The sequence below is a fragment of the Epinephelus fuscoguttatus genome, linkage group LG12, assembly GCF_011397635.1.
Source record: "Epinephelus fuscoguttatus linkage group LG12, E.fuscoguttatus.final_Chr_v1".
Lineage (NCBI taxonomy): Eukaryota > Metazoa > Chordata > Actinopteri > Perciformes > Serranidae > Epinephelus > Epinephelus fuscoguttatus.
Window position 1 is genome coordinate 8,523,735 of NC_064763.1, and position 15,913 is coordinate 8,539,647.

The window sequence follows — 15,913 nt, forward strand, 5'->3', positions numbered from 1 at the left end:
GTCAAACTATGGGGCTCCCCATCACTTCGTATTGCCTGGGCGAGTGCTAAATGTCTGCATAGCAAGCATTACACCTCATCACATCATAGATAGTGAGGGGTGAGTGCAGTTGGACCACCAGGCCCTTAAACCCAGTGGCACAGGGTACTAATCCTGCACCCTGACTGCAACGTCAGGCCCATTGGTATAGCTATTAAGAATACACTCTACCTTGCTACAGCTATCCATCATAGTGTTAAGCATTGAAGACAGCCACATAATAATTCCAGGGGAGTAAAAGTCCTTTGTAGCTCATATATTTAGAGATAAAGCATAAAATACCCCATAGTCCCATTGTAACTCAATTGAAACTCATTGACTAACTCTGGAAATTTAGGACCCGACTAAGTCCCAATGTCCTCTACAGAGGACATGTGATAAAAAATAAATAAATAATATTTTTGAAATTTTTTTTGATGCAAAATGTTTTTTTCAAGTCTAATACTTAAATTACATAAAACAAATCTTGATATCAAAACTTTTTTTCTTCTGGGTCCCAGGAGGATACTGCTAGTAAAGTTACATAGGCTATACATTTCTCTGTCATTGTTTTTTATTACTAATTACTTATGCCATTTTGTTGTTGGTTATATTTAGGATTCATTTATTCAATTAAACAATTAATATTCATATTTTTACTAATTGAATGGTCATCAGTCACATTACAGTGCTGTCATCCATCATTAGGACTTCTGACAGTCGATGTGGTGTAGCTTTCGCTGCAAAGGATTGTGGGTCAGAACAGCCTGAAAAGCAAGCTGGCTTGTATACTGTACAATCGGACCAGATGTAGTAGGACATCCTGGCATTTTTGGCTGCATTTGACATGCTATGTATTGGGACACACTAACACTATATAGTATGGCAGTATGAGTATTAGCACACACAGAATATTTTGTGCCTTTATCAGTCATTGTGTGCCTCTATGGCAGTGCTTCAGGCAACTGGAGCAGGGGCTCACTGGTACTCAGTCTCAAGCACTCAGGCTCAAGGAGCAAACAGGCAACATGACAGCCAAAGTGGGTCACACCTCTGACTTCCTGTGTTCCACCATTAACTATCAGGCTGTCCTTTCAACCTTCACTGCTTTATTTTAGTGACCTCTCCTTTCTTCATCCAGTGAGAACACACTGTCACAACAGGACAAACAATCCTCTGGCACAAGAGAACTACCCCATTTAAAACATTATGTCCTGTCTGCACTGAAATCTGAACTGTTTCTGCATCAAGTTAATGCAACCATAAAAAAAACCACACCACAATCACTGAATTCAATTTAAATATAAAATCTACTTTTATTAAATAAACAGCAATAATGGCACCGCTTTGAGAAAAATAACTACACAAACTTAGCAAGTGATGTACATGATGAATAATCGTAAACTGAAGACCAAGTGAACTAGAATTACCACCTCACGGTAGTATGCCTTCACCAACCCGTCAAGTTGCAGTTTCAACCATGTCTGTCCAGACTCATAAAATATATTTGGTATTTCCCAGATCTATACAATCAGAACATGAGGTATGGCGCTGACTATTGGACAGAAAAGTGTTTTTGCAGAACATTATGATGTCACAGTGAAGTTGACCTTTGACCTTTTGGATATAAAATGTTATCACTTCATCATTTTATCTTGTTAGACATTTGTGTGAAGTTTTGTCATAATTAGTGAATGAATTCTTAAGTTATGGCCAAAAACGTGTTTAATGAGGTCACAGTGACCTTTGACCACCAAATTACACAGACATTTTAAAAGAAGGAAGGGTCATTATGTCATGGTGACAGCATTCAAATTTTGCATTAGTGTCACACAAGTCTCACTATAACCCATCATATCTGTTGTTTCACGTTTCAACAATGACGTTAGAGAGGTTGTAATATTTGCTATCACTCACAAACAGCGCAGCTCCCTGAAAGCACAAGGATTATTTCGTACTAACATTAAAGTTTCAACTCCAAATGAATGTTAGACGTCTAAAAAGAGAGACTGCTGGCTGAATTTAGCTAAACAAAGTGCACATGCTTTCTTTGTTCACTGACAAAAAAAAGTAATGTTACAGGTATGTGATAAAGGTTCATACCAACTGTTGGTAAATAATGCCACCTGTTGACAATAGCAGGAAACATTATGGAGAAGGCTGACCAATGTTGGTCCTACTGAGTATTATTAAATATCACTGACAGCTTTAAGGTTGCTTAGTCTTTGATAATCAAAAACATGCACAATACTACCTGCTGTCTCGGGAGAAGAGATTGACACTGATGTGCCATTGTGTTCATGTCCTACAGAGTGACCTAATGACTCTTCCCTCTTTTAGTTTCCTTGCCAATTTCTAATCAGTTTATCGTTGAGTCCAAGTGGACGCTTGTGCTACATATGAACAATATCCCTGGAGGCGTTCCTGAGATATCTTGTTCATGAGAATGGGACGGACAAACAACCTGAAAACATTATGTCTAACTGCATAAAAACTGTATCTTGAGTGTTTGGGCCAAAAGCTTCACACAAGACGTCACCTCAACCAATCAAACGTGCACTGCAGACAGAAAAACACACCAGTCTCCAAACATTATCTCCAGGTACTGTAATAGTCACTGATATTCATGTACTTTTGGATTTGGACAATTAAATCAGTGTGGACTGTTACTGAGGACAACAGTAACATCAACACTGTAAACTCCTACATCACACTGTTTATACAACAATAACAAAAACAACAGACTGTAGTCAAGATTATATTTACCTTTCAGATTGTGTATCTGTGTGAGGAGTGTATTTCAATGTGTCATTAGCTCTGACAGTCACTACAATGTGTCTGAATACATGACTGTCATCAAGTGGGAGTGATACTCAGACATGAGGTTAGTGTCTGTGTTGTGGGAGCATTACCTTCACACAACACTGTATTTGAAAAGATCTCAATATTAGGGCAGCACAGTGGTACACTGGATAGCCTGTCGCCTCACAGCCAGAAGGTTTTCTGTGTGTGTGAATTGACTGTTCCTATGTGTCAGCCCCATGATTGATTGTCGACCTGTCCAGAGTGTAACCTATATAACCACCTATTGCTCCAGCCTCCTGCGACCCTTAAAGATAGGCAGGCATAGGCCACATTTACAAAGTGCTACATGTAAATATGTGTGTGTACACCTGTTTGGCTGTTCTTGTGAGAACTCAGTTTTGTCACCTACAGTGAGATTATGTTTACTAAGTGAGGTCATTTGGGCCAAATATCATGATGATGGCAACAGTCAACCAGTTTAACATAAACGTCTGATTTGACTTTGCTAAAACATTCCTTGAACAGCTGCTAGAATTCCATTAAAAGACAATCAGTCTATTAATTAAGTCCTCACAAGTTCAGCCAAACCAGTGTACAGGTGTGTAGGACAGTGAGTTGAGTGTTATCTGCGGATCCAGAGCCAGACGTTGAGCAAGCAGGCGGAGACAAGCAGCGAGAACAGGACAACTTCAGTATTCCTCCTGTCAGCGTTGTGCCTCTCAAGTGCCGCCAGCCGGCGACTCATCTTCATCACCTTCACAGTCAGAGAGACGGATGGGCAGAAGGACAGAAAGACAGTCAGAAGGATGGGCAGACAGGAAAAAAAAGAGGAGGGAGGCAACCAGGCCTTTCATGGTGTACCTGTCTCCTGAGGATAATGAACTCAACTGCAGCTCCTCCCTCTTCCTCTGGGCTCCAGTTCTCCATGGCCCTGGACACAGACAGGATGAAAGAAAGACAGAGATGAGTAAGAGAGACCATACAAGCTCCGCCATAATAACCAAAGTTTTGATATAACTTCAGTACCATTATTCAATACCATATACAGAGACACACAAACCACACTTACACTAAAAGCTAAGCATGCCCACTGACACAAAATGTGAGGGAGTGAAACTTCAAGGGGGGGGGGGGGGTCCATCGTGTTTTGAGGTTTTTATATCATCCTGTAACTTCCAAATAGTGTTTCTTATCAATTCCAATCCTAACATTCTTTTTGCTGCATCATGCTGCAACATGAGGTGATGGTCATGGATGAATGGCACAACAATGGACCTCAGGATCTCGTCACGTATCTCTGTGCATTCAAAATGCCATCAATAAAATGCACCTCTGTTCGTTGTCCATAACATACACCTGCCCATACCATAACCCCACCGCCATCAGCAAACCGCTCACCCACACAACGCCACACACGCTGTCTGCCATCTGCCCTGAACAGTGAAAACCGGGATTCATCTGTGAAGAGAACACCTCTCCAACATGCCAGACGCCATCGAATGTGAGCATTTGCCCACTCAAGTCGGTTACGACGACAAACTGCAGTCAGGTCGAGGCCCCGATGAGGATGACGAGCATGCAGATGAGCTTCCCTGAGACGGTTTCTGACAGTTTGTGCAGAAATTCTTTGGTTATGCAAACCGATTGTTGCAACAGCTGTCCGGGTGGCTGCTCTCAGACGATCTTGGAGGTGAACATGCTGGATGTGGAGGTCCTGGGCTGGTGTGGTTACACGTGGTCTGCGGTTGTGAGGCCGGTTGGATGTACTGCCAAATTGTCTGAAACGCCTTTGGAGATGGCTTATGGTAGAGAAATGAACATTCAATTCACGGGCAACAGCTCTGGTGGACATTTCCTGCAGTCAGCATGCCAAATGCATGCTCCCTCAAAACTTGCGACATCTGTGGCATTGTGCTGTGTGATAAAACTGAACATTTCAGAGTGGCCAGCCTAAGGCACACCTGTGCAATAATCATGCTGTCTAATCAACATCATGATATGCCACACCTGTGAGGTGGGATGGATTATCTCGGCAAAGGAGAAGTGCTCACTAACACAGATTTAGACAGATTTGTGAACAATATTTGAGGGAAATGGTCTTTTGTGTATATAGAAAATGTTTTAGATCTTTGAGTTCAGCTCATGAAAAATGGGAGCAAAAACAGAAGTGTTGCATTTATATTTTTGTTCAGTGTAATTACACAGAACATTTGACTTCGAGTGAAATTTGTGTTGTGATCAAATCCTTGTCAATTCAGTATAAGCTCCCTGCACAAGTGAGACTCAGAGTTGTTTGAAACACATGGAGAATACACGACTGTGACAGGAGAGACCTGGAGCTGCTAACAGTATTCTTTTATACGTATATTACCCTGGAACTGAAGAGCTACAATAGTAGCTACTAAAACTAGTCCCACAAAATGTTCCACAAAAGGCAACATGAAAAACAGTTACCTACATCCATCCATACTGTTGCTATTTAACTGGCTTCAAATGAGGTTTAATGTTCCCACAGTCTCTCTCTCTCTGTATTACTACCTGTTACTGCAACATGGATCCAATCTGTGGGCCTACAATCAAAGCTAACAGCACAAAATGCTAATGCTAACATCAACAGGCTGGCCTGCAGAATAAATTGTACAACAATATAAAAATGGAAAAACTTACAGCTTCCAAGTTTGAAGTTGAGTCACAAACAGCTTCAGTTTTTCTTGCTGTGCACTGACCCTCGTTGAGTTTGTGGGGACATTTCAGTCAAAAATAAAGTGAATCCACTGAGTCTTCACATTCTCAGACAATGGGAGTACATGAAAGCTTTTCTGTTGGTTCTTGCAGCAACAACAGAACAAACAGCATGCTTTGCTCTGTCTTGTTGCCATGTCTGTGATTGCGAGGAAATCTATTATACATGTTTTCTGATGGCAGGAGGAGCAGGGTCTTTATACACCCCGGGGAGACATAGTTATGTTGAAAAACCATTAAAAAGTGCTTTTTGCATGTCACCTTAAATAAATCATTTATCTTTGCTGGCTATCAAGGTGTTACTTCACTTGACTTAATTAGTTTTAATCCAGATGTTACAAGTGGATGCACTGGTGAAAGTTTCAACTAGTTGTCACCAGACAAGAAGTTTCTTCACAAAGTGACTCAGTCATGTGGCTCCATGACAGTACGATCCCACATACTGTACCCAACGCTAAACGCTAAGTATATTACGGCATAAACGTGAGGTTAGTTTTGACACATAATCACACAGTTTTCCTTTCAGTCACCTTTTGCTGCTGTGCTCCGCAAGTGCTGATGCAGGGACCTCGGTCACGACTCTCGCTGGTGGCAGCTTCTCTTGGCTGGGAAATCTTTAGTTCGATAAGATAGACAGAGAAACTGCAGTCTGCTGTGGGTCTCCAACAACATGACATGCAACCAGTTGGGACCGTGCACAGATTTAGCAGCTAGTGAGGGGCGATATTAGCTGAGAGCAAAGCATGAGGCGCACGATGAGAGCGGGAGGTAAAAGCTACCAGCAGTGAGTATAGACGCGTCAGTCCGTGAAGCAGATACTGGTTAGTATAGCAGACAGGGTTGGTTGCAAATATTGCAACTACGATTCAGTTTAAGATTTTTTTAAAAGGTTCCTTCTCTATTTTTCACCATACAAAAGCAAAACATCACTCTATAGCAGTTTCTGCCCGATATACAGAAGGCAGTTTGAGAGTTGACAGCGAAATGACAAAAATGCAACCCATTTGTTCACCTGCCATAGCTCTCAATCCCCTGGCTGCGGCATCCTATCCAAACCCAGACCTGTCATCGATAAATTATTGTATTTTGACAGAGCATTTCTGTTTTAACAGATGCAGCCTCGTAGCACTAATTTAGCAACAAGGAATCATCCTGTAGTTAATAGCCTATGCTTCCGTACCCTGCATAACCAACTGCATTATCACTTAGCAAAACTCAAGAGGGATGGCAGGTTAATGAGGACGCATTTTGGTTATTTTGCTAACAGGGGGATGGTGTTCCCCCTCATATCACCTACTGCTTACAACAAGTAATGTGTAAACAAGTAGACTGCACTTCAACCAAGCCCTTGACCATTTTCACACGTGGCATTTGGGTGTTTCTGACCCTCTGGTTGGTTAGATTTTGTATATTTTAATTAACACCAGCTGTTGCAGTTTCAAAATTGCATTTGAATTTGATTCATTGTTCAGCCCTACCACTGAGCCACATGAAACGCATGTTACAGCAAAGCAGGTGATTGTTGTTTTTTTCCATTTGCACTTGCTGGTTAGTTAACAGAGACAGCAGCAGAAAATATCAGTTACAGATTTGTGGATCTTTGCCAAAATTCAAAGGGAGAAAGTGTTTCAGAGATGTTAGTCAAGGAAATGTATGAGTAAGAACATGAAACTGAGAGTTGAAGAAGTGACAGGAAGCTAGTAAGAATCCACGAAAGAGAACACATGTACAACTTAAAAAGTTAAAGCCAAACAAAGATGGAAGCAGGAGGGAGGGGAGGACTCACTTAAAAAAGAGAGAGCAAACATTAAATAATGGCTTTTTAAAATTGTTTCTCTTTGGAAAAAACATTTCTGTCCTTGGAATGTGGAGCTACTCAACAGTCATTCTTGAGAATCGGGACAAAACCTTACTGTTTTTGGTTTTTACTTGTCAATTAGGCTGGGAAAACATATTTTAAAAGTCTTGACTAATAAACCTTGTAACAGGCCAACCAGTGATTTAGGTTTTCTTGATTATGAAACGTAATGGGTGTCAGATGTAAGATATGACAGAGCTGATGTCTTATGGAGTTGATACAAAGTTAAATATTTATTAATTTCACAGCAGTCGTAGGGAGTAGCCATTTTATTTTTCAAAGTTGCAAAGAGTTCTCTTAATGCTATTCTAAATACTTATATTTAAACCATAATTCTTCTCTAGTTTGGATTTAGGAGGGCTACAGAGTTGAACTATTACTGTATGGATGAAACATAACTGATTGCAATATTACTGAATTAATTAATCAAAAAATAGAGAGCTCAGCAGTGCTTTACTGATGTTATCAGTATGTACTGTTAGTTTTAGATTTTGAAGGCTTTTAACACATTTTTTAATAGTTTTAAGTTGTGAATTCTTGTCTGGGGCGAAGCCATTTTCTGGCACAGGGTGAGTTTCGAAGTTAAAAAATGAAAGCTGATCAAATATTTTACAAATCATATTCACTGCACATATATAAATCCTTTCAAACTAATGTGTCATCCCAGAAATGAAATTAGTGTGTTAATAAGTTATAATTTTAAGGTATTTGTTTGGTAGCACATGATTTGTCCCATTTCTCAAGAATTGGTGTTAAATGTTTCACTCATGTCGTCAAGTTAATTTCAGTTTGTGATCAGTCTACATTTTGTTTCCTTCTGAATAGGACAAACGTTGAAACTATACACTTTTATTTGTGCCATCCCAGCCTGTTAAATGACCCGGTACAGTTGGACAATATGTCCCACAGATCAATAAATCTGGGACATCATGACTGTGAGTTTTTGGGTTAGGCTAAATTATTTTAATATATAATTCACGTGTGCCTTTTTGCACCTCTAACTGACACGACAAAGAGTCGTGTTTATGCTGTTTAATTATTTTAAAGGTTTTTATGTGACTTTCACAGCATTATGTGGTGGTTGAGGTCCAGCCATACATGCATGTTCGTGTATGTGAGGCCCTGTGTGTATCCAACTGGCTAGCAATTAGATACAGCAGTAACTGCTGACAGGATGGCGGTGGCACTAACCCACCCTCCAGTTTCCTATCAGGTTAACAGTGTTAGCTCTGTCAATACTGTTGCCGTTATTAATGCTTTTAATGGAGTTAGCACAGTTAGCTGCTAGCCTCCTGTTACATATTTTGATGTTAGATCATGCCATCTAATAAAAAGTTTGGTCTTTTTGGACTCAAAGTGCAAACACTCGACAGCAAAAGTGAGGGGCTCATTGACATATGAGTCAGACCTGTACTTCTGGCTGACTGTCTGCAGTAGGCGCTGTGAGGCCTTCAGGCCCAGCTGCTTGGCTGTCTGCAGCATGGAGTGTGGAGACAAGAGGCTGGGGGGGATGTCAGGGAGAGCCTGGGCCTGAGGGTCAGTGGTCTGTGTGGAAGGAGAAGGAGTGGAGCGTTGCTGGAGTTGATGGCCTGAACCTCGACTAAAGCCAGTGCGGAGAAGTGAAGTGAGGTGGGGAGGAGGGGAAGCAGGCAAATATGAGCAGTGGATGACGTTGACAACAAGAGACAAGGAAGAGAATAAGTGAGCAATGTAGGGAGGGATAGCAGGGATCAGACGGGTGGAGGAGCAGTACAGAAAAGAGGAAGAGAGAAGTAAAAGGAAAGGTGGAGAGAAGAACAGAAAGGGGAGGGTTGACAGTTTGGGACATGGAGAGAAGGGGCAAAAATTACTATGTGGGAGGTATAAGCTGATGGTATACAGCACAAAGAACTGCTGCTCATCAGCCACTGTAGCTGCTTAAGATTTCAAAATGAGTTCTGACATTTAAAACAAACTGCAGATCACCAAGACACAGTCAAATACCTGAAGGTGAACACACATCAAACCTCTCCCCTTTATGTGATGCCTTTCAGTTTTAGAATTGACCTCTACAACAGATAAACAGATATCATCTGAACATTTGATATCTGGGGATACTGGAGTTTAGTCCATAACAATACCAAACATCTTTTTGTTATCTAAGTTAAACATGTTGTAAGCTTTTTTCCATTCAACAAAATTCACCGTGTTGCTCAATGTGTCTTGATACTGAAAAGAATGACAGGTTGCAGCCCTAAACAAGCCCAAGAGTCTGACCAAACTTTCAACGCCAACATTCATGAACTTGTCATAAGCATTATTTACATGTCATAAACGTTTATGACTGCTGTCATTGAGTGTCATTCGTTTTTTGTCATGACAAGATGACATTGTTTGGGTTGTCTTGATTATGACAACTTGACATTAACCAGGATGACATTACCAAAAGATGTCTTTATGTTCATATCAAGCTGTTGTTACAAGGACATCCCAGAACATCCCAAACAAATTTAATATCAACTTGTCATTACAAAAACCGAATGACACTTAATGACAGCAGTCATAAACGTTATGACATGTACATAATGTTCATGACAGATTCATGACAGTGTCATGTCACCCTTATGTAGATACCTTCAAGTAAAGTGTTACCTAGTTTTCACATGAATATCAGTTTCTGTCATAATGGGTACAACTCAACCTGTGAAAACAGGTCTTTGGTGGCTCTGGAGAAGTTTTTGTCAAGTCTGAGAATATATTCCCTGAATGTCATTAACATCATCTCAAATTTAGATTGACAGTTCACATTTTAAAGAAAAAGCCTGTGTTATAAAACGGGGACGTGAAGTTTGAAGGGTGTGTGCTTTGACAAGGCAGAGACGGTCTATTGATAGATACTACTGAGTTGTACAATGGAAAGTACTGTGTTTTTTAATCTTACTCTATGTAAAGCGTTTTTGAGGACTCCTAAAAGTGCTTCACAAGTGTGACTTATTATTATTATTATTATTATTATTATTACTATTATTATTATAGAATTCACACTAATACTGAAAATATAACTTGACCTTACTCAGTTGTTGCCAAACATAGCTAAAATTAGATCTTTCCCATCCTTGGCTGATGCAGAGACCTTTATGCCACATGCTGGATGCTGCCACTTAAAATCTTTGACTGGTTCAGAATGCTGCAGCTAGAATCTAGAAAATTCAACCATGTTACACCAACTTTAGCTCTCCCCATCATTGGCTCACTATCCATTTCAGATCAGACTCTAAAGGTTCTTCTGACAGCTTACGAAATTGATCTGATCTTCTTAAACCTAATATTCTATCCCATGCTCTTCCTTATCAGAGCACAGAGCTCCTGTCCGTTGCCAGATTTAAAAAGTAGTCAGCAGGCTGCAGGGCCCTTTCCTTTCGTTCCCCTTTCCTCCAAAATAACCGCCCTATTAGATAGTTTGACACTGTTGAGGCCTTTAAATCCAAACTCATCTTTTTGTCTCAACTTTCAGCGAGTTGTTTATTCCTTGTTTGCTTTTATATCTGTTACCATTATCCTTCCAGTGGGTCAGTTTCAGTCTCAATGAATCTATTAATCCTACTACTACAGTCCTCATTTGTCCTGCTGATGAGAACACTGTTAACTTTCTGAAATCCACTGCATCTGTAACCTCTCTGTTTGACTGTTTTCCAACAAGCAGCTCTAAATGTCTGGACCTGGATCTTTGTCCTCCAGAAATACAGCCTCGTTATCTCTCTCATCTTCCCTGTCTGTCCCATATAAACTGCAATAAAGCTGAGATTCACTGACATGATACAAATGGTTAAAAGCCAATAGGCTTTTTGATTCTGATTCAGTCTTCTGGTTACTGTATCACTCCAGCAGCCTCACTTAATTTAAACTCACAGCTAACATTTATGCAGTCCATGAATCTGACTATTTATAGGGTTCTGTTCCTCTATAGTTAAAACACTAACAATGTTATCTACACTAAAAAATCTCTGGTACCATGGTCTACCACAGACACAAAGTGTATAAGTAAGCTTAGAGTACTTACGAGCTGGACGGGTGTCTGGGCAGTGCCAGTGCCTGTTTGAGCTGGGTCGGTGTGCCAGGCGGCGTTCTGCCAAAGCTTTGGTCACTGTAAGATCTCCGTATGGGACTCTGTCATACAGGAAGGGGCATCAGACAGGGAAATGTCTTAACAGCTGTGATATATCTGTAGCATTTAAAAGAAGTAACACCTGCTCTTTATAATTAATAATATAAAGCAGAAAATAAGATGTGGCGTCTAGTTTCACAGCAAGTGTGGGTGGGAGAATGGCAGAGAGACAGTATTCTGTCCATGTAAGAACAGTCCTTTTCCAAAAGGTTTCTCAGAAGAGGGACCCACATTATATGGAGACATTAAGCTCAGAGTACAGGGAAAATTAATTAAAGACAACTGTTTTGTTGTTTCTGTTTTAAATATTTTTCTCTTGAATCTGTGAATGAATAAGCCATTTTATTTTTAAACACCATGCACAATGTCTCAGGGTAGCCGTAGCTCAGAAGGAAGAGCAGGTCGTCCACTTATCAAAGAGTTAGCAAGCACTTTGCATGATAGCTCGCTGCCATTGGAGAGTGTGTGTGATAGTGTGAATGGAAGGCAAATTGTAAAGTGCATAGGATGAAAGCACTATATACTGTAAATGCAGCCATTTACATTTTACTAGAGCAATTCATTTTGTTGGAATAAAGACCTACAATTTATCTTTGCATTTTCCTCACTCATGGCAGAAGCCACTTTACCTGGAATCATTACAGAGGAACTCATATTCAAATGTGACTGAGTGAAAACTAGCTACCTGCAGCACGTCTCTGAAGAAGACCTCTCCTGAAGGACTCTCCCAGCACGGTTCAGCACCCAGAGGGCCACAGATGGTTGGTTTGGACTGAGTGAACAGAGGTCTGGGGCTCATATCAGGGGCTTCTGTAGGGGACACATTAAAACAAATGTTTAAAAAAGAAAGAAACATTTATCGTTACCTTTTAAGGTAGCAAAGTGTTGCTTTTTTTGGTTGTTCCACTGCCCACCATTTCTGCTACTTGGAGATAACTGCAATGAACTTACATTGATACTCTTCGGTAACAGGGTGTAGCTAACAATAGCTCCAGAGGAAAGCAAAAGCACTATCCTCTTCCTGTTTGGTTGCAGAATAGTTGATGCATTTCCTTTGCACCATAAATGTAACTGCACTAAGTCTGATCTTGAGTACACAGCTGATAGGCACATGCTTTGTTTACCTGATGTTACAGAAGTGCATATAGAACAGATTCAGTGTTGACAGAGAGCGTCTGATGTAAGGACATGATGTAAAGCTGAAAGAAATTCTTTGTGTTTATGTGTTGCTGTTGCCCCAAGGAACATAGGCTAGTGTAATATTTATTTGTTAAATTTCTAATATAGTGTTTAATGTATGTGAGTCTATTGACAGGACTTTTATTTGGAATTTTATGTATAAGCAAAAGTAACCTACTTTTGAATAAAAACTACTATTAATGACATAATTATTTATAAAGCCCGCTTATCATTGTTTAAGCTCAATAAACACAGATAGTATATGACTGGAACTTCTCCTATTTGTCCAGGACACCGGGACAGGAAACCTTGCTCTGCACACCAGTTTTAAAATACTGAGAGAAGTCAGAACCTACCTGTGTATGTCAGCCTATCAGGGACGTGCATGGTGTAAGCAGGTGGAGGCTCCTCTGGCCTCCTCATGGCCTCCTCTCCACCCTCCTCCTGCCACTGCTGCCCCGGGGTAACGCTCAGGCGTTCTGGGACACGCATGTTTTTGTTGATGCTCTCTATGAGCGCTGGATCCCGTCCAGGGACCTGGGACATCTCGCTTGGGTACAAAGTGAACGCCATCATCATGTGAAAACACCTGTCCAAAAATAAAATTTTGCATTTACTTTGCAGGAAATCTTGAGCGTCTTTCACACGCATTATAAAGCATATTGCTTGTTTGGGTTTTATGTTGTTTTAACAAATGCTTTTAGTAACTGACTAAGGGACATTGAGACACTAAAGATTCCCAATGCACTTGCATAAGTAACTCTGCGGATGTTAATTTAAGTGTGTTGTCTGCTGTACTGAAATAAATTGGATTGGACAGGTAGGAAGATTAGGCTGGTTGTAAACACAGCCCAATCAACTGTTAAACACACATCCAGGTTGTTAAAGAGACCACAGAAGAAAAGGACAGGCTATAATGTTACATAATTAGAATCTGGCTATAAACCCACAAACAGCTCTTTGTGTAGTAGGGGAGACCAGGTGGGTTGGCACACTTTTCACTGTGCAGGATTTCTCTGTCATAATTTATCTTAGGATATTATAACCAGCAGCAAATACAAGTTTAAGGTCTCAGGTAAAGATACATTTGTTTTATGGTCACAAATGTTTTCTATAATTAGGTGATTTGTGATTAAAGTCATGTTGGGATGTTGGGGGGGTTGGTAGGTGCACGTTGTGGGGTCGGTTGGTGCAGTGTTAAAATGCTGCAGTTACTGAAAAAAACATGAACATTTAATTATCATATCTGCCCATTTCAAAAAAACAATTTCAAGCAATTTCTTAATAGAAATCTATAATTACTTTTGCCATTGACCATTCAAAATAATAACAACTAACATTGTTTTTAATCTTTAATCTTTTAATCTTCTTTTACAATCCTACTCAGATTTGACCCACTTTGTGATGCCAAGTAGTGTTAGCCATCACTCATCACAGACTTTAAGATCATTTTCAAAATCTCACAGTCACAGTTCTGTAATATTTTTAGTCCACAAACCACTTTTTTAAACTATTGCTACTACAAAACTGAAATCTCACCCTCACCAAAAAAGTTACTTTCAGATGTTTCAACAGTGCAGGGGAAGAAAACAAACATTTTGATCTATGTTTCTGTGACCTCCAAAGGACCAGTGAATAACTAGGTGCCAACCAACCCCAGTCTCCCCTACACATGTGTGTTACGGAATGATATTAAAACATTTCTTCACTGTACATTAGATGATGACAATGGTGAATTTAAAGTAGTTTCATAGAAACTTTGCTAAACATGACTGGGAAACATTCTTATATTCCACCAGCTAACTGCGATGCAACCACAGCAGACATCTTTATACCATTATACACAGCAGCGTCACAATGACGTCACTTAAAAAAACATTCAAATATGACAGTTCATGTTCTCTTTAACTTTTCTTACTCAAGAAACACACATTATCACCGTGGCTTTACAAAGTTACTGGCGTTACGTTATTTTAGCCAAAAGTTCGTGAGAACGTCACTGACAGCGTTTCTTCATCACTGGGAATGTAAGTTACCGCCCAATGCGACATTTCTAATTCGCGCAACAGCTCTGTTTACACGTAGAAACGCAGCTGAAGCTAATATCACCTAATATAGCTGATTAGTTTAGCTAACTTATCTAACGTTAACGCTAGTTAGCCAGCAACCTGTTGCAGAGGATAGCTAACAGGAGGTCAAACCTCACAAGTTACGACAGAACACAGGCAAGTAACGCTGTCATGAATAAGTATGTTTAAAACTTCGTAAGAGGTAAAGTAAATCGATATGGAGTGACAAACCTTGACAAGACTTGGTCACTGTGTCAAAGTAGCTGGGAGGATATGCTTCGCTAACATGCCTCTACTCTTCGCCGGTTATTTCTGTACCTCCAGTCTCACCGGTCACAATCAGGTCAAGATCCTTCAAAATAAAAGCATAGTGTTCGCGACTCTTCTTCTTCTTCTGTGGCGTTTAATGGCGGTTGTCATCCATATAGTTACATTACCGCCACCTACTGGAAGGTAACAGTTTCACAGCGCAAACTTCAAGTGTCCCCTCAGTGTTATGGAGCTACTGTAACATTCAGTGATTCCATTAACAACACTGTCCACACTATCACCCAGACCCAACTGTCTGAGTTGTTACAAATCCTTCCCTCACTGTTATATCTAGATCTTCTCCAGATATGTCCACAATGTCCAAGAATTTCCGGCCGGCTTCCAGCAGCATCTCTTCAGGACCAGAACAAAATTATACTCCAAAAACAAAAAATATAATGCAATTGAAGATTAAATTCTAAATGCACTCATATATCAAAAAGTGGCAATGACAGTAAATGGACTTATCAGACCTTTTTTCAACAAAAACACGAGTTTAATTATTTGCATGAATAGTTAACTCATATCAATGAATAAAATGATGCTTTAAAACACACAACATATATATTTTGTACTGTAATTGACATCATGACTCAAAATATCCTCAATTCCCAGGGTACCTCTGAAAAACAGCATGTTGAAAACTTCCTGAGATTAATATTGTGTACCTAAACAATAGGATGCATTATAAGCTGACTGTATCATTAGGAAAATCAAAACAGATCAGTATTTCCCTCCTCATTTTCCACTGACACTCAGATTCTCAGACACTTAGATAAACCGGTATGT

At 40.1% G+C, this 15,913-nt stretch overlaps 1 protein-coding gene across 2 annotated transcripts; it reads right to left on the reverse strand.

The window, feature by feature from the left end:
* Positions 1 to 1,312: 1,312 nt before the first annotated feature.
* LOC125897885 (mitochondrial fission factor homolog B) lies at positions 1,313 to 15,176 on the reverse strand. Of its 2 annotated transcripts, XM_049591345.1 has the most exons (8): positions 15,047 to 15,176; positions 13,103 to 13,335; positions 12,253 to 12,377; positions 11,463 to 11,569; positions 8,832 to 9,023; positions 6,096 to 6,179; positions 3,685 to 3,754; positions 1,314 to 3,577 (listed from the first exon to the last, which is right to left on the reverse strand). In XM_049591345.1, exons 2-8 carry the CDS (start codon positions 13,323 to 13,325, stop codon positions 3,446 to 3,448), a joined length of 933 nt encoding a protein of 310 aa, XP_049447302.1. In that variant the 5' UTR covers positions 13,326 to 13,335; positions 15,047 to 15,176; the 3' UTR covers positions 1,314 to 3,445. The 2 variants fall into 2 exon arrangements, with proteins under 2 accessions (XP_049447303.1, XP_049447302.1); XM_049591346.1 differs by lacking the exon at positions 8,832 to 9,023 and having other exon boundaries at positions 1,313 to 3,577.
* Positions 15,177 to 15,913: the final 737 nt, after the last annotated feature.

Bases quoted from the DNA above. Each gene is read 5' to 3' on its own strand.
- LOC125897885 (XM_049591345.1), bottom strand. From the start codon at position 13,325: ATGATGATGGCGTTCACTTTGTACCCAAGCGAGATGTCCCAGGTCCCT. The intron at 11,570-12,252 runs GTAGCTAGTTTT...CCTGTATGACAG, and splicing joins TCTTCAGAGACGTGCTGCAG to AGTCCCATACGGAGATCTTA. The intron at 3,755-6,095 runs GTGACTGAAAGG...GTCTGTGTCCAG, and splicing joins GCGGAGCACAGCAGCAAAAG to GGCCATGGAGAACTGGAGCC.